The 19,002-nt window shown below is 40.8% G+C and overlaps 2 protein-coding genes across 6 annotated transcripts in view; one reads left to right on the top strand and one right to left on the bottom strand.

Annotated features, from left to right (window-relative positions):
- The window catches only part of LOC123974868 (male-specific lethal 3 homolog), a 63,127-nt gene extending 52,192 nt beyond the window's left edge, over nucleotides 1-10,935 (bottom strand). For 3 of the 5 annotated variants that reach the window (XM_046055845.1, XM_046055863.1, XM_046055872.1), the window contains exons 1-13: nucleotides 10,695-10,935; nucleotides 9,095-9,177; nucleotides 8,770-8,865; nucleotides 8,271-8,365; nucleotides 8,066-8,163; nucleotides 7,610-7,738; nucleotides 7,321-7,478; nucleotides 6,963-7,121; nucleotides 6,621-6,856; nucleotides 6,338-6,427; nucleotides 5,725-5,834; nucleotides 5,271-5,370; nucleotides 5,072-5,156 (exon numbers count right to left, since the gene is read on the bottom strand). In XM_046055845.1, coding sequence (XP_045911801.1) covers nucleotides 5,072-5,156; nucleotides 5,271-5,370; nucleotides 5,725-5,834; nucleotides 6,338-6,427; nucleotides 6,621-6,856; nucleotides 6,963-7,121; nucleotides 7,321-7,478; nucleotides 7,610-7,738; nucleotides 8,066-8,163; nucleotides 8,271-8,365; nucleotides 8,770-8,865; nucleotides 9,095-9,177; nucleotides 10,695-10,793 — 1,538 coding nt within the window. In that variant the 5' untranslated portion in view covers nucleotides 10,794-10,935. Of the gene's footprint in view, nucleotides 1-511; nucleotides 2,399-5,071; nucleotides 5,157-5,270; nucleotides 5,371-5,724; nucleotides 5,835-6,337; nucleotides 6,428-6,620; nucleotides 6,857-6,962; nucleotides 7,122-7,320; nucleotides 7,479-7,609; nucleotides 7,739-8,065; nucleotides 8,164-8,270; nucleotides 8,366-8,769; nucleotides 8,866-9,094; nucleotides 9,178-10,694 lie in introns of those variants that run through there. The other 2 variants (XM_046055853.1, XM_046055882.1) reach the window with 2 other exon arrangements.
- A 2,486-nt stretch (nucleotides 10,936-13,421) lies between these two features.
- The window catches only part of LOC123974834 (rho GTPase-activating protein 6-like), a 78,815-nt gene continuing 73,234 nt past the window's right edge, over nucleotides 13,422-19,002 (top strand). Inside the window, exon 1 of the mRNA XM_046055784.1 lies at nucleotides 13,422-14,120. Coding sequence (XP_045911740.1) covers nucleotides 13,626-14,120 — 495 coding nt within the window. The 5' untranslated portion in view covers nucleotides 13,422-13,625. The remainder of the gene's footprint in view (nucleotides 14,121-19,002) is intronic.

The following is a 19,002-nucleotide window of genomic DNA, read 5'->3' as shown; positions in this document are numbered from 1 at the left end:
GACAAGGGTACACTGATTAGATAAAAATTTCAACTTGCTCACTAAAGCTCACCAGAGGAACGGTGGCGGTATCATACCACATTAATAGCAGATCTGTTAGATCAGCATTCTTTGATTAACAAGTGTCAAAGTAGTGTCAACTTTTCATATAAATGAGCGCCACTAGATTAGACTAGGCTTGCTTTGAAGTAGTTCAAAGACAAAACAGAAGAGTCACGTTGACAAGGACATCAGATTTAAAGATTGAAAAACGTCAAACTGTGGCAACAGCATTTTTTAGGGTGAAAGTTTTAATCAGCTATAGTCCGGGGACATGGAAGGTCAAGGTAGCGGATAAAATTCTCCTGTCTACATTTAACTTTAAATTGAGGAGTGCTTTGTGAGGTTTGAGATTCAAATCCATTTGCATGTGCCCAAGCTGATTCATCTTGCAGTGAAAAGATAATACAACAACTGACAAGCCTAAAATTGGCCAAGGCAGTACAATCATGGTGCTTTATGTATATGTGAATAAGTTTACAAAGTCTTTATTTAAACTATTGGGGAAAAAACCCACAGGGCTAAAGGGAAACAGACAACATTGAATAAACCCAATAGAAATTAATAACATGCTATGCAAATTATACCTCTGTACATAACAGGAAACAGATACATTGTATTATACATTCAAGTGTGTTACAATACATCGGTTTACTGTATAGACAGATGTTATTAGGCCAAGAAACAGCTGACACTTCATTTGTGTGTTATCAAGTCTGGAATGGGCTTTGTCAAGTATTGTGCAACCAATTCAACAAGCAACACAGATTGATCCAGTGGCACAAAGAAAAATAAATAACATACTGATCAACAGGCGTTTTTGTATTTACATTTTCACAATGTCATGACGAGTAACCATAACTATCGCTTCTGTTGCATTTTTCAAATAATTCCTAGCATTTGCTTTGCCAATTCTTTCTTATGAAATGTTTAGCAAATTGCATCAGGTGTTATGTTGTAAATCACATACATGTTTCCTAAATTAGTTTGACACATTTTAAGTGATTGTCTAATCTTTCTGGTACTGGTCTTTAACTGTATATTAAAGATTACCTGTAAGATTAGCTTAAGAAAAAGATTTGTGTATGAATATGAAGGAGCAACACACGGTTTACTCTCAGATATGTTGTCCACAGCGCACCATCTTTTCAATTTTCTCACATTGTGCCTTGTACTTTCTGTTAGACGGTGGCCACAGTGAGAGGAACAAGCAGAAAAAAAATAAAAAATACGTAACAACAAAAAGCTGCTAGACATTTATCAGACATGCACAGGACAACATCAAAAGCAAAGCAAGAAATAAGAACATCTCTCATGAACACTGAATTGCACATCCAAACAGTGTAATACAACAGAAAAGTCCAGAGGAAAAACAACATTTCTGAAGGTAAAAGTTTTAAAGAGTCAGTTAATTAGAATTACTCCGCAAAAGCAATGAAGCCGCTCCAGCATAGGAAGTCCTACTGTAGCTTAGGAGGAATCCTATCCGGGAGAGGACCACTGGCAGCTCTACAGTCGCTACATAAAGAGGGGGCAAGCAACCAAACAGGCAAACCAGCATCCTAAAGAGGATCGAAAATTAGTTTACTGGGCAGGCAGAACAAGAACACAGGGCATTTCAATCAGTGTCGCTTTCCCTTCTACGAACATGCCACAATGTTCCAATGTTGTGGCTAGAACAAAGTCAGAGCAGGTCTTTGCCAAACAGCAGTAATTGTATCGGCTTCCACAGCTGATTCAAAATGGTTTTGTTTTGGCAAGTCTGTAACATCTGAGGCGCTAGAGAACTTTCCAGCCTTAGCTCGGTCTTAAAGAGTGTAGGCCAGCAAACAAAAAACATGACAATGAGGAAAGGCTTGGAAAGAAGAATCATAAGTAGCTGTCTCCTATGAATTAAATCCCATATGGGGCCTACAAAAAAGGTAGCACACGCCATCACACGGCCCTCGACATGCCTTGGAGCAGTACACTGAAGCGAAGCAGAGCAGGGTGGCATGACTAGCAGGACACTCCCACAAATAGAGCATGGGTGAGGGTTAGCGGCGTGGCAGAAGCAACTGGTTCCACGAGGCAACAGCAGGAAAACTAACATTAGGCCAGAGGAGAAGAAAAGCCTGTCCAGGAAAACAATACAGCTGAACTCCAGAGAAAGCTGCTACTGATTCCGCTGGACACACGCCCCAAAAAGGTCATGCTAGCTGAAAGGTAGGTCAGGGTAGAGACACGCAAGGGAAGGAAACACAACAGCCAGCGTCTCCTTCAATAAATTGGCCTCGGTTGTTTCATGCTGTAGTGGGCCTCTGATGCTGACACATATGCGGACTCAGGAAAAAAATCCTCATGGAACTCCGCCAGAAACCTAAGAGAGGGAGGCAGGAAAATGAAGTACAAAAGAGGGAAATATGGTGAGATATTTTGACTCCAACAATATTCAGCATTCCTCTCTGTTCAGATTTAATATTGAACATGCGCCGTTTGTCATGTGACAAACAACACAAATACAATAGGCCTAGATGAAGCAAAAAGTCCCAGTTCACTTCAACTTCTGGTTTTCCTAGATATCCCTTGCTCATTCCACGTAAATCCCAGACCCTTTGCCCTCTGCCAGTGGGATATATGTCGGAGACAAAGCCCCCTCATCCACGCCTATACCACTACCAGAGAACCAATTCCTATGACAGAAATACCGAGAACATGAGAATGACCGACCAACAGTCAGAGAGGGAAAGAGTGAAAAATCCACCCCCCCACCCTCTAATCAGTAGCGGGAAAACTAATCCGGAATCTTCTTAGTATCCGCTACTCGGCCAAATCCTCTAAATCTTGCCATCTCATCTTAGCTCCACCGGCCTTCCTAATCTCAATGCAAACAAATTATCCTCATCAGAGGAGAACTCTTTGACTACGAGTAACAAACAAGACAACCTAATGGGACGATAAAGGGAACGTGTAAGCACCCCACAGTGAATGAATAAAAAGGTAAGCAAGATTTGGTTTACAGAAATTTCATTTTTAAGCCTAATTCTTTACTGCGCACAAGAAAAGTTGATTCAGAGAGAGATTTATTTAAAAAGGCACTTAACAGGTATCAGTGCATATATATTAATTGGGATTTATTTTGGTTCTTCTGTCCCAGAAATTCAGGCTTGTGCTAATCTTTACTGTCGTTTGATCAGTATTAAACACCAGGCAAGCCGCTTCAGGCATACATTGTATATCAGCCTAACATGTGTGTACACATGTGCATGCACACACGCCCACACTTAATCGTAATCATAGAAAAGGAGAGTGAGAGATCAACTGTGGCCAAATCCCAAAATGCATTGCACATCAGTCTCTGCAACATCAATCAATTTTTGCCCGCTCGGCACAATCTGCCACAAGGCGGGATTCAGAGTAAAAGGCACGAAGGCTTTCCCAAAAGACACACACAAGTATTTCAGTTTGTGTCCAGTGTCCTGCAGCGTCCCCAACACGGTCAAACTATTAAATTAGTTAATGAAGGAAAATGTCAGTGTTTTCCGTATTGAATATTATCAATCCTGACTTAAGCGCTTAGTTCATCACGAGGCTACAGAGGAAAATGAAACTGCAAAAGTAATTTTCTTTTAAGCACTTCACTCTTCTTTGCTTCCAATATAGTCTGTGCCATTTTGCAGAATAATGTTCTGTGAAAAGAGATGCACCGGTGATTTGCAATCCAGTGCCACTGGAGTGAATTAAAAGACTTTCTACCGATGTTTCCCCTCAATACTGATGGCACTGCATGAGATGCTTTGCCAAAAGAAAGTGCTAATGCTGCTGAAAAGAATGAAGTACTGGTATTTTATTTGGTGCAAGTGTTACGGTACAGTGTTCACAATGCTGTTTTAGAGCCATTCTGGTGAAGGCGATGCATCACATACATAGGTGAATGCTGTAATCCCTTCCTACTGCACACCACTCTATTCCCACAAGCCCACATGAATGCCAAGTCTAGCTATTTTCAGAAGACCACCTCATGATTTTTGTGGCACCAAGTGCTGAGCTCCAGTTTATTTATTTATATACATTTCTTGGTTGAGTAGTGCAACAGAGGTAATTTTTGGCTCTCAGACTCAGGTTTTGTCTCCGTGCCCACTCCATGGCATGTTCAGATGTTGCTCTGCAGCACTGCAAGGTGGCAGAAGGCGGTACTGCATGTGTTTGATTAGAGAATGAGAGGACCTAAATCCCCCAGGTTTGGGGCCGGCTGAACTGAAGATCGCTAGGGAGGATTTAAAGATTAGACTTCCGCGCTTGTGTAACGCCCACTCATCTCCCTCCCTCTAACACATGCTGATTCTCGCTCCATCTCTCCCTCCCCTCCACCCTCCCCAATGCTCTCATTTACTTATTCGTCCTTGCCTTTTTTGTTTGGTTGTGATCATTTGCAGACAATGATTATTTTCTTGTTGTTCACTTATTGTTGTCTTTTAATCTCTTGCTTTTACTATTCTACTGTGAAGCAGGCTACCACACATTTCACTACATCTGCATACTATGAGTATAAGGCATAAAATCTATTTGTCAAGGGAACTTCTTGCTGCTCAACACTGGCAGTTACTACTGAGTTTTGCTGCTTAGCTAGGTCATACCCTGGTTAATGAACCGTGCATGTTATTACTAAAGGTGCATTTTAAGTTGAAGTGCTCCCTATTTAATGCTTCAGTAATTGAATGCACCGCATCACCTTCTTAATGATTTACCCTCCATGGGAATTATTCAGTTTTTGTCCACCTGATGGCACAAAACCTTTTTAAGTAAGGATGAGATTTCAATATTACGCCTGAATATTTTAGTGAAGAAATTGTAAGTCTTCAGGCCTGAGTAAACCAGGCATTGGTACTCTGCCATCTGTGCAGTGGGAATAAACTTGCAACCTATAGTCTTTAACCCATTTTAATTAAGTAGTTTCTGTCCTTCCCTTGCTTTGTAAAGCACTTACCCATGGGACCTCTTATGCATAGAGGCAAGATATATTTGACTTGAACACAACACAACCATCAGTTACCTGAGAAAGAGTTCCAAATGCTTGACTAGGGCTCGGAGGTTCCTCTCAGGGATCTGCATCTTGCCCAGGATCTCAGGAAGCTTCACTATAAGTAAAAAAAAAAATAAAAATAAAAAAAAAGGAGGACAGTGAACATCCAAACACTTAAATCATGTATAACTAGTGAACCTGTGAAAGTTAAATGATAAGAGAGACCAACCAAAAAGCCGCAGGAGGTGCTGTGCTCCGTACAGGTAGGAGGGCGGAGGAGGCTGGTCATTCAGAGGATAGTTATCAGGAGTTAGCTTCCAACTTAGGACCTGGTCAGGTAAAGGAAAAAGCATTTAACAGAAACTTTGAGATTTCATATATTTACCAATTACAAATACCATGAACAGTTCTGAACTGACCATATTTGAAGGTTGTGATCAATGTCCAATATGTTTCTACTGACTGGTTAATGTAAAACTTGGCAATACCATAGGCCTGTATAAATTATCAAACACAAGCAAAGGACCAAACTGTTTAATACACTGGGTGCTTTGATTGAAGTGACAACTTCAATTCATACAGGTTGCTTAAATTCTCTCCTTGCAATGAGGCCATTTCCATGACTATCCCAATGTCCTTGAGCAAGACACTGTGTCCCTTCCAGTTAATATTATGTTAATTACCTCATTAAGCTCATTGTTTCTCCGGCTCTCCAGGCCATAGAAAGGCCCACTTCGCTCTTTGCTCGGCGTCAAGGGCAACGGGGAAGACGAGCCACTGTGCACTGGGGTTTCTGGGTAAAGAGGAGAACAACACCTTTACAGAGTTCAGCCATGATAAGCTACACAGCAAGATGTCTAACAAAATAAACCAATGACCACGAGAATTAATGCAATGCATGAGTGAGGAAAGAAATAAGGTAGCACCATCTACTGGGCCAAGCTGGTTATTACAAAAACAAAAAGTTGTCACTTCTAAATATCATTATACTAAATGTTTCATGAAATGCATCATTTTGATAATGAATCTGAGGATTTATATTGGAATTTGAATTGTATTTAGTGTAAGCAATCATAAAGTCATACACTGTGGAGGAATAATCACAAAAGTATTCTTTGAAAAACCCTTGTAAAGACTTTATTGAAATACTGCATTATTTAGATAAGAAGGTTGGATAACTGCAGGCCATTAAAACAGAAACTGATTTTTCCAGATACTATGAGTTCAGGTTGAATGTTACATTTAAGAGTAATACCACAAGAAGCTTTAATTAGAAGTAATGTCATGCCAGCTTACTTCTGTCCAGGTTGAGGAAGAACTTTGGCTGGGATGAGGTGTCGACTAAGCGGCGTTTGAGCTGCGGGGACGCTGTGGCACTGCCTCCACCTGGATCATTCCATACATTGTAGTTATAGCTCGTAAGTATAATTATTGTCACTACTCACTCCACAAAAAATAAGAGACCAAACTACTAATAAAACCATGTAACATTAGATAGTCTTTTTACACACACACACACACACACACACACTTTTAGATCATTTTCAAAATAGTACTAAATCCAGTAAACACTGATTACCTCCACTGCTTCCTTCAGCTGGCCGGTCACCTCCAGACGTGTTCCTGGTGGAGCGTCTGAGTGACTGGGACTGGTATGAGATACAGTCCATGTCAGGGTGACGCCTGCGCTTCGGGATTGGGGCTGGGGCAGTAGGCGTCGTGGCAGAAGTGTCGCTCAGTGCTGGTTGGCTGTCTGTGGACTGGGGGGTTGGTGGGTTGTGCCCCAACGGGCTTGGGCTGCGCTCTCGTTGGGTGCTTCCAACACAAATGGAGAGAAAAAGGCTTATAGCTTACCAGCAGAACACAAACGCAGTACATCATAGCCAGGTTTCTGAAACTTGATTCATCATGTTAGACTTACTTGCTGGAGCAAGGGGAGCTTTCATTGATGGCCAGGAAGAGCCTGGAGGAGCTGACCTTTTTGAACTGAGCTTGTTCACAGGGGTAGAGGAGGATCATGGGTAAGGTGAAGTCAAATGTGATCCTCAGGCCATCGACCATCTCCTTACACAACTCCTCGCTTAAAAAAATAAAAAGGATAATTAGTTAATGTTCAAAAACACAGATGCACACTCTAATCTGGGCCTGTCCCAGATGTAGGAATTAATCATATAATTTAAAAAAAATGCGTTTACAACATATAATAAATACAAGAATTACCACAATATGAATACGGAATCTGTTTCTATCACACTATTTTTTTCTGCATGCAGACTCACCTCTTCTCTGGAGGGACTGGCTGTGGACTGCTGTTCTGTGTGGTGTTCTGTTGACGCCGGTACCGCTCGTTGGCCATGAACGCTTTGTTGATGGCAAAGTGCTTGACGTAGGACTCAAGGATGTGCACGACATTCGTCTGGCAGGGAACCATCACCAGCTGGGAGAGGAAAAACATGGCCAATCACGAACAAAGCATGAGTCAATTCAATTTAAGCAAGCTTCCATTATCTTAACACGCCTACCATCAATCAAGCTAAACAAACACTGCTTAATCTCTGCTGCATGTACCTTCTTCCTCTTGTTGATGTAAAAGCAGTCGTCCTCGAGTTTCTTCTTCAGAGCATCGGGGATGTTGATGTCCACATGGACGACCTTCTCCTCACATTCCCTCTTCACATTGACGTCTGGCTCAACCCTCTGAAAACAACAAGATATGACCCTTCATGTACATGCTCTGTAGAAACTAACAGGATATGGTGGTTTTCTTTGGGCCAAAGTCACGGTCATAAAATACATGTTGGGCTTAACCAGATTTCAATCTATCACCCAATTAATTACATGTTCAATCTAGAAGCACACAGGTGTACTATGAGTTTATTCTAAATGTACATTACAAGGGAACTTTCTGGTGGCAATCATTGCATGTTGCTATGCCAACTAACAACATCAACTAAAGGCCTAAAATGCAAACGTTGGTCTATATATGCCCTTGTCTGAGGTGGAAACTGAACGGATTCACTTCACCATTTTGTTGATGTCCTCAGAGAAGGTGCTGTCCCCACTATTTGAAGAGTCAGGGTCAGAATCGTCCCCGTCACTGCTCTCTGAAGACGAAATCAAACCTAAAGACAGAAGAACACGGAAGGATTAATCTGATTGCTAAGGGAGACTGGGAGCAAAAAGAAAAAAGAAAAAAAAAAAATAACAGAGACAGAGAAAGATTTCTCACATGCGTCATCACTGTCGTCCTCCTTAGGGAGAGTCTTCAAAGAAGATTTAGTACCAGACTGACGACGACGCCTCTTCGCCCATGCCTTTCTCTTCCTACCGCCAGGAAAGACAAACAACACACACTATTGGTATCAGTCTTGTCTAAAAATAGAACAAACCATTAGAAAGGTCAAAAACAAAACATGTGGATGCAGACTAGACACTGACACACTTGTGGTTCTAGTTACGGGTGTCATGTATGGTCACTGACAGCATTGTGCCTGTCTGAAATCAACAATAAAACTTAACTATAGCTTTACAATTAAGTTAAAAGATTAATTCAGTGATTCTACTCTGAATTCTCCCTGAAGTCTGAGAACATCCTCCTTATTTTGAGCACTAACACAGACCTAAGTGGTGCACACTTAGGTCTGTGTTAGTGAAAATATATTCAATGATTACATTTTATGATGGTATTCACCTCCATGATTGAATGAATTAACAGAATGTGAACTTACATGCGACCTAGAGCTTTGCGAGCCAGTTTATGTTGCAATTTACGATTTTCTTCAGTGTCCCTTAGGACATGATCCTCTGCAGCCCAACGATCCCAGCTACTCAAAACCACACACAAACATTTACAAAATAAATAAAATAAAAAAAATAAAAAACACACACAGAGCTGCATGATTTCACTGCAGTGTTTTGTGATTATTATTACACAACTTGATGAACATGATATTTTGCAACAATAAACACTACAGTGAATATGACTTAGTAGGTATACATAGGTAGGTGACTGTGTTCATTGACTGTTATCCAGAGCAAGCCAATTAATGTTACCTTCTGTTCCAACCACTGAAGTGAATCAGGTACTTTGGGATTCTTCTTCCATGTTCGTCTGTACCTATCAAGACATCAATGACCTGCAAAGCGAACACAGAACACTAAGAACAGTCTCGCTTAAGAAACTTGTGGTTCAAAGGACAGTGCTTCCCCACACAATTCAGCTGGTGTCAACACTCAAACGCTTTGGTAGGAACAGCAGAAATGGAATAAATGTGCACTTACTGTTCTTTGAGTATTTCCATGTTTAGAGAATTTACATTTTCAGTTACTTGCATTTCAAAAGTCAATATTATAGTTTGCATTCAACTATATTTTGTATGCTTCCAGCCATTCAATCACTCTGCAAATCAGGACTGCACATGCGTTAAATGGAACCACAAAGGCTATTCAGACATCATCATCATTGATGTGCATCGTCAGTTCTTATCGGGCAAATGAAGTATTATCATAACCTCATGAAATATGATGCAAGCTATGGCTAACTAAAGCTTGGGACTGGCTGGATAAACTTTCCTCATAATGCAACAGTGCGAGGGACTAACGTTACGTTTGGAAATATCAGAAGAATGTGTCCTTAATGCCCAACTATTAGCCTACACAACACTATGCCACGTAACGTTATTTGACTAAGCATCAAATGGACCGGCTGTACCGTACTGTAATTTAATATAAGTTATCAATAATACACCGTAGCATCCCTTGCTTTTGATGCTTTTAGTAGCTAGCTTTACGTTTTGCCACAAAAATGTTTAATGCAGTAAGTTAACGTTACGTGTAAATTGGTATTTCACATTGTAACGTCGGTATTGCTACTTAAGCAAAATACTTTGTAATTCCACAGTTAATGCTAACTGTTAGCTCCCCTTGGTTAGCAAAGGCCAAGCCTTGATGTAAACAAAACCTTACCCTAACTTGCACTGCACTTAGCGTTAGCTAGCCAAGTTCACTAGCCAGCTAGTGAAAACCACATTGAGGACTCACCCGACAAGATTATAATACTGATACTCGGCATTTGTCTGCTTGAAACACATTAAAATGATCTTTTTAGCTCGCATGCAATGGCATTTAAATAGCTACACAACAATAACTGATTCATAACGGTCAGCCATGGCCAACTTCGCAAGGCAGATGTGTTGGTCCGTTTGTTTATTAGGTGTTAGGATTAACGTTAAACTTACTTTTCTTTGGATGATAGCCACCCAGCTATAACGTTACTTCAGAGATATTTTATAAACAGTAAGTTAAAGGTTAACTTGAATAATGCTATTATTGCCTGCATCGTTAATGTTAATAGTTTTGGCCGAAATGCCTTATTTGAAATTAAATAACAGCTACAAAATATCATAGTTATCTTTACTACGTAACGTTAAAAATCATGCGCTTCAAGAAGAAATGTGAAATCAAACGTACCCGGAAACCATTCAAGAACCGTAACAGCTAACGTCAACGTTATTTTCCGCAGGCCTTCCCGGTCGATGCATATATCCTGAGGCATACAGAATTGACCCTGCTTTTCCCGTATAAATTATTCGTTTGTACAAAATCCAAATACGATACCGAAGACCTAAATTACATGCACAAAACATTAACTTACCTTAGCGTCATACAACACTTTAGCCTTGGTAGGGTCAGGTTCAAAGCACAGGACTCTTTCTCCTTTGTGAAATTGATATTTAAGTCCCCGCGAATTCATTTGTTCATGGCGACGTGTGAGAGAGGGAGCATCGATCTAAACCCTATAAACTCCTTAACCCTTTCCTTGCCAAACACTTTTCCGTGAGGGGTCTTCCAACAAAACCAAGACTATGGCGGGATGGCGCTGTTGTGGGATAAATGCAACCATTCTCTTGCTGCCTTCACGTAACCCTCGTAATTTCTCCTTGCGGGAGACGCGGGACGCGGTTGTGCACATCAAGTGGATGCCTTGATAGGATAGAAAACAGTTTTTACCATATGCATCACACATTACAGAAACTCTATAGAAAAGTGGCTAAACCAAGACACTAATGTAAATCTATCCATCCATCCTCCATTGTGTACCATTTTGTTGCTTTGTTTGATCCTTTATGCACGCACATTTCCCATAACACTGAAGGCATCATAAAAAACGCAATTTAATAAGTTGAGACGATCTCTCAGGGACACCGTACTAGTAGTGCAATTTTTAAAAATGGCCAATAGATGTCAGTACATGAGAACAAAAAAAAGTCTACATGAAGCTCATTTTCCTCAGTTAGAAACTCACCAGCATACTGCTTTTATTCCATTAGTTTAATTTGATTGAATGCATGTAGTCTACATATTAGCGTGTATCACTATTAGACCTACTACTACTAAGTGCAGCTACAGTATGCTTTTTTTCTTTCTTTATTAACTGCATGATAAAATATAAAATATTTGGGCCAGCTACAGTTTGAATGTGGAACTCGGAATGATGTTCAAGGACCCTGGGTCGTTTACAGGTCTCCATGTACTAATACCTAACAAACATGTGAAACATATTTTTAATGTAGGCTACTTCACCTGTATTTATCCCAATTTTAATCACACATTTTACCTGGGATACAATCTCAACAAAGAGGAAAGTCAATCCAGTTCTGATTTGGGATTCATGACATGAACATTATTAGGCTAAGATGCTGTTATTATTAACATGTCTTCTTCTATTGGAACAATATGGGAGATGTTTACATGTGCAGCCAGGAACATGTGAAATCTTTAGTTGGATAGAAACATTGCTCTAGGGTGTGTATTTGTAATTTCAGACTGTGCTGTGAGTTTGCAAACATGTCTCCACAGCTATAGCTGAATATGATCATTTTGCTTAAAATGGTTTCAGGCGGTGCCTTTTTGTACATCAAATATGGTCCATGTTTATCTAACACTGAACGTGACTGGCTGAAGTGTAGCCTTGTGGATTTATTCTCCTTCCCTTCGATCTTGACTACGTGAAATATTTTGATAGTCATGTCAAATGATCACTGTTTCTCATTAAATGTTGTCCATTGTTACACATTAGTAACCTGAGTCCTACATTGCCCAGATCTTTAACATATGATGAAGAGCTTGGAGGGAGCAAAATGAAATGTCAAGGATGTTGCACAGGTTTATAGATCTGCAGTATGCGAACATATAATATCTTCTCAGTTATGCACTATTGTCTTATATTCCTGTTTTTCCCCCCAAATCCAGCATGGGCACAGTTGAGGGAAATAATGCCTCAATAGCTGGCTTCCTTCCATAAACTTTATTATAAACTAATGCAAAACACAGTGTTGTCTTGCCATAATTCCTGCTTCTGCGTTTTCATCTAGTCCTCCTCTCATTCTTTGCCCCCACAGACTGTTTTTAGAAGGGTCAAATCTATCTCAGCTGTTATCAGTGTCATGTCATGCTGTGTTGTGTGCATGTGTGAGCATGTCATGCGGCGCAGCTTCATAAGCTCCTTTATCAGCCGTGCGGCACCCTCCTCTCCGGACTCCTGCTGTCTCTTTTCATTTTCCCCATACTTTCACACACAGGGCCAAACATGCTCCATCTTACACTCCCCCTTTTAAACAAATGCGCACACTTGCACAGTAATCTAAACAAACTTAATTTACTGATATCCTCCACAAGCAACAAATGTCTGGATTACAGTCTCCTGCACAGGTGTAAAGAATGGCATTGGCTTTTAATCCTATATGGCTCACTTATTGTTTCGCTAATAATAGCACACAGCAGGATCCAGTGATAGGCCTATTATTTCCAGACAACGAGGTGGATTAATGGGAGACAAGGATTAATATGCCTATTTTCATCCCGGCTAAATCATGTCTGTCTGTGTGCGTGACCTTGTGCCTGTCTGATTACCCCTGTCTGTCTAGGCCTACTTGTCTAATTAGCGTTATGAAAATGAACGTATTAATTATAGAAACGGATATTACCCCACATATTTAATTGAAATACCAGTAGAAAACAAATTTAGTGTCAAAGTGGTGTAAATTGTTTCAGGCGAATGAGGATAAAATTATGGTTTTCTGAATGGATTTTGGTGGATAGAATTAGTGATCACCCGCTGATGATCATCTGGAGCTAATTTACATTTTATTTACGACGAAAAAGAGGAGCAATGATTGGTAGAGTTGACTATTCAAATGCAAACTCACATGGAGGGTTGAAATTCAAGTTCTTACTATATGTTGATATTAAATTGTTAAGAAAAAAAGAATAGCCTACAGTATGAAAGTAGCCTACTGATTGCCCTCCCACACTCTAGCCACACAGTCACAAAGTGTCTTCTCACTCCACTCCAGTTTGGGAATGACCAACGCGTGCAGAGCAACCCAGGAGCGGAAAAGAAGACTTTGCTCTCTCTCCACTTTGACCAGCGTCTGCAGCCAAATGCAGCGCACTCCAGCTCTTCAACAGCTTGTACGTGGCCCTTCCTGTTGATGGGAAAGCGCTAAACTCGTCTTACAGTTGTAGGGGAGCTTTAGAGAGACGCATTGAGCAGCGCTGATGTGAGATCCAAAAATAAGGAGATATGTCTGCCGCTCAAGGACTTCTCAACAGCGTCTTCTCCTGCTCCTCGCCTGCCTCAAAAGCCATAACCAAACGGAGGCTACGCCAAACTCGGAGCCTGGACCCCGCTATTATAAGACACTGTGGCACCGAGGCCGAAGGAGAAAGTGGCGCGTCGTTTTCTGGAGCGGCGGCTGCGGACGCAGGTGCGTCTCCGGAGCGCTTGGCTGGGAAACCGGCTTTACGCACGAAGATTCCGACACTAAAGGAGCCCATAACCCCATCCCTCTCTTCGCCTTCCATACCTCTGGATGTTTCTCCATCCTTCAACTTCCACTTTGACTATGATATAGTGAAGTGTGCCAAAAGGAATACCGCCGGGGATTTACCGTTTCTGGTGAGGGGATCCGGTGCAGCGCCGTCCGGAAGCACCGGCACGCTGTTCTCCCCGCGTAGGTGGCTTCAGAAGAAAGTGCAGCCGTCCAGCTCACACGCTTACGTTGTGTGGAAATCGGAGGTAAACTTTTTTTAAACTTTGATTCCAGTGCAGTGCATACGTTTTGTCTTGTGCGGTTTTACTTCAGTCATGCAGGTAATTGTGTCACAGTTTAGAGTTGAGTTTGTAGGCTAGTCAGTGCAGTGTTACAAATATGGACATCAGGCAAGCAACCACCTGTTCCTAAATCATCTATGTTTTGGACCTATTGTTTCTTCACTGGATGCACACTAAAATTCTATGTCATTAGAAAAGTGGCTAAACAGAATTTAGGTGCCATCCAACTCCATCCCCCCTTGATCTGAACAACACACTAGCAAGTCTATATGACAGCTCCTGGAACAATTGTAAAAAAACAACAGCAGACTTCACACACTGTGTATTTCTGCTAGAAACAAGCACATGCACTGTGATGAGAAGATCATTCTGCTGCTGATCATTTGCCTGCAGTGCATCTCTAATTAGACATCAGGACTTGAGTTGTGTGTGTGTGTGTGTGTGTGTATGTGTGTGTGTGTGTGTGTGGAGATGATGGAGCCTAACTGGAAGATTTATGGGTTTTGAGGAGGCAGTGTTGACCCCTGACATCTGCTCCTGGAAGCCTTCCAGTATCAAGCATCAAGCCAGTGCACTACTGTTGTCTTGGTATTGCCTAAGGGCACTTGGGTAATTGACTGGGGGAAGGGGAAGGAGACAGCACTGCTTCACTTCTCCCACCTGGATCCCCCCCACAGATCTTTCTCCTACTTTTGTCGTCTTTGGGTTGGTTGGTGTTCATATAGGCTTCAATGTGAGTGTGAATTAGGGGAAGGCAGCATAAGCATATGAAATCCTTAACAAAACATAGTTGGGTGACTTATTTGTAGCAGGGGGGCTTTATAGGCTAAATAGTTAATACTGATGAAAAGGATGATTATTGTCTTGCTACTTTTGTGGACTTACTGTCTCTTCCTCTGAATTAGCTGATATGTATTCTGCTTCTCTTGGGTGTAAGTGTGTGTGTGTACGTGCTGTAGCGCGCGTGTGTGCTGATTTGAGGGTCTTAAGGACACATGGCCCGGGACTTGGTTCTCACGACTGCAAGCGGTCACAGGGTCAAACCGTGCAGCCCTCAAACAGCTCTCCCATCATTTCCCATTACAAAGAACAACTACAGCTTCACTCTGTGTTTCACTTTCTTGCAGTGTGCCTCTCTCTCTCTCTCTCTCTCACACACACACAGGCACACATCCACACTCTCTTTTCCTCCCTCTGTACCTCTCTGAGATGTCAAGAAGCTCTCCCTCAGCTGAGTTTCCCACCGCTGTAACTCTATTTTCCATGCAGTTTCTCCCTCCCCTGCTACGGCCCACTGAGGATAACATGAGGCCATCAGTGTGGAGTCATTAGTACAATCTGGACCATGAGGTTATTGCACCTCAGAGTGTTTGTAAAAATACTGAGCCAAGAAGTGTTTGCTGGTCTGCTGGGAGGTTTCACATACTGTTGGGTGTGAAGTAAAACCCTCAAATTAAACGTAAACAAAGACTTTATGTTGGGAATGTACTGAATGTAGCAGATTAGAGATTGATTCAGTTGCAGTGTACTTTTTTTCTAATGCAAACTGAACAGGCATGTCACACAATAAACAGGCATTGTTATACAAATCGTCAATGAGGGAAATGTTGAAATTTTTTTTGTGCTCTGTCAATCAGGTGACAGGAAAGATCTGAAAGGTTATCTGAGGAACGTTGATCAAAATCAAGGTGATAAAAGACAACAAGTGTGAGCTCTTACTTACTATTACTATTTGAGTTTAAGTTTACATTTAAGTTTATACCTTGCAAAAAACCCAAGCAGGTGAGATGATATTAAATTTTTATTTACATGTAGGCATACTCTCATATAAACGAGTCTTTGAACACATATTTCTACCCACTTAAAATATTTCTCAAGCTCCCCTGCTGAGTCCAAGGCCCAGAGCACATTGCAGGCTAATTTTCAAAGTGTCAGAATGCAGACAATAGCTACATGGTGGTCAATATGTCATTTTAGTACATTTGCTGGAAACGAAAGCAATAAAGTATTTCACTTTTATTCAGTTGGTGAACTTGTGAGAGGCAGATTTTGCATATGGGTCAAGCAACAAAACATTTGATGAAAACCACGCCTCCAGTTTGTAATGCAGGTTTTCTGTTTAAATTTGCAATCTCCAAGTTCAAGCGGAAATAATCCTCATGACATCACATCATCATGGTTTTTCTTATTTTAACCAGAGTCAACAAAGCTCGAGCTTGCTGAAAAAATGGGGACACTTCATCATCATATTAATGCCAGGTTGACCGTTTGGATCAAAATGTCTCAAACCAAAATTTTTTGGTGAGATAAATGACTAAAGCAGCTTTTGAAATTGTTTTAATCTTCTATATCAAAATATATTTTTGGTCTCAAATTCAGTAAATAAAGAAAATAGCAATTATAGCATTTGCACCACTGACTGTGTGTGTGTGTGTGTGTGTGTGTGTGTGTCTGTGTGTCTGTGTGTATGTGTACGGCAACCTGTGTGGATTAGTCTTGTGCTATGCCTTTTTAAGGAGGGAGACATGGACAGAGAGGCAGAGAGAGGAAGAGTGGAAGGGAGAAGCAGAGACAAAGTGGAGAAAAAGCAACGTCTGACAGTTATATTGGCCATGAATGCTTAATAGCTATGTTTCCATGGTCAGGTTGTTGATGTTGAAAGAACAATGACGCAGAAAAAAAAATTAGAAAGTACCCTCTGTGTTATTATAGTAGGAGGGTCTGTGACTGGTATTTGTTCTTCATGTGGAGTTACTGACTCTTGAGTTGGACATCACATCATCACATGTTCTTGCAAAATGGCACGAGTTTAAAAACAGTGTAGGTTTTATAGGACACTCTAGAAATTGCAGCTAATGAGGAAACATTGGTCTGCTAATTTAATTGTGGTTGTTTATGGGGCACCAGAATGTTGACATTGTACAGTCTATATTTAGAGCCACTTACATTTAGACCTTAATGCTTCAGAAGAGAGACTAAGTGAAGAAAATCATTCCAAAATGAAATCACCATTTAAAAAATACAACTATTATTACAAAATTATTGATAACAGAATATTTAAAGCAATTTAGCAGTGTTTCAGACCTTTGTGTTCTGGTGGTGTAATGTGCACGTACAATGTACAATCACAATTTAAATGTTGAGATTTAGTTGGAGACAAAAGTCTAATGCTGCTATACTGTATGGCTGTACTCCTGCAGCCTCCCAGTCAAGCTAGCTATATGTAGGAAGTTTCACCGGCATCATTTAGCTGTTTATTGTATTCAGGTATCTTATGTGTCTCAGATCAGATTTGGATCGCTATGCTCATTTGTTTAACAACCTGCTTTTCCTGTTTCTCTCCTTATGTGAAGGCACAATTCTTTCCCCCAAAGTGGCCTTGATGACGCAATGTCAGTCTGATGTATAACTTTTTTTGGCTGCTTTCAGACTAGCAAAAAATTTGTTGGAATCACTCTCGCAAAAGCATGTCAAGTGGAGAAAAGTGTTTACAGAAGTATTGGTATTTGACCAGCATTTTGATTAGCAAAACTAACATTTAGACTTGCAGTTGTTATCATTCTTAAAATTCTCTAAATGCCCCATGTTGATAAATGTTTATGCATCATTGTTGAACTGCGTCAAAGTACTCAGCTCAGAGAAGACACTTTGAGAAAGTCTAACCGACCAATCTATTGTTTGCTTAGGATCACTAAATTTGATTTGTTTTAGCCACACTAGCACCATGGCTCTAAATATTGTCAGTCCACCACTCTGGTCCAGACTGAAATATCATATCAACATTTGATGCAGACATTCGTCGTTTCCAGCGGATGAAGCCCAATGACTTTGGTGATCTGCTGAATTTTCCTCTAGCAACACCTTGAGGTGGAAATTATAATTTGTTCATTTTGTTTATAACTAAATACATGCAAAACTACTGACATTCCTTCAGCCTCATCTCTGGTGAATAGTAACCATTATACCAGCTACATCATTGTGTTGCATTTAGCTATAGAAATCTCAAGAGGCACAATGTGTAAGAACTGAGACTACTCTCCACCTGTTGAATTCATATCCCAAAAAATAGGGGGCAGCATATAACATATCAAGTCATTGGCTCAGTTAGCCGTGCAGCTAACTTAGAGGTCCTCTTAGCTGACTGAGTCCGGAATGATCACAGCAAACTCATCGTTCACAGCCTCGCAGCATCACATCTCCCAGCTGAAAGTACAGGGGCCCTGAGCTATACTACTTTACACAGGACGGGCTGGGGCTGGCTGGTTAGCATGCTAGCTGGTTAGCATGCTAATTTAAGTGGATATCTCTGCAGCCCAATACCTAAATACAGATCTTTGACATCAGAAGTGTTATTTACTACAACATTCTGGTGATAATTTTAGTCTATTTTTTAATGAACATTTTAAACTGAAAGTCAGGCCATATCTCACACATTGCACCTTTAAGAAATGATTGAATGCTCTCTCGCCTCGACAAAGTGAGAGACGGTTCAGCTAACACTCACCTGTTCAAAGATGCTGAACTAAACCCATCCACACGTCCACTAAAAGACAACTGGTGAAGAAAGTGGGAAAATCTTTCCTTTAAAGGTAACATTTACAACATTTGATCGATTTGAGACAGTTTGTTGGCTATTGGATAAAAGTACTGTGATATATTTTGATCCAATCCACCACATGGTATGTGAAATATCTAATTAAAAAAACATTTGTGTTGGAGGCTTACTCATTCTGTAAAAACATTTTTCAAGCAACTGGCGTAATGTTTTGTTTATTAGATATATTGCACTCAGATTCTACCTCCGTCTTTTCTGAGACATTTCAGCATGAACTGCTGCACATGTTTG

Source organism: Micropterus dolomieu, linkage group LG01 (genome assembly GCF_021292245.1).
Source record: "Micropterus dolomieu isolate WLL.071019.BEF.003 ecotype Adirondacks linkage group LG01, ASM2129224v1, whole genome shotgun sequence".
Classification (NCBI taxonomy): Eukaryota; Metazoa; Chordata; class Actinopteri; order Centrarchiformes; family Centrarchidae; genus Micropterus; species Micropterus dolomieu.
Note: the sequence above shows the minus strand (reverse complement) of the source record. Positions and strands in the feature narration are given on the sequence as shown.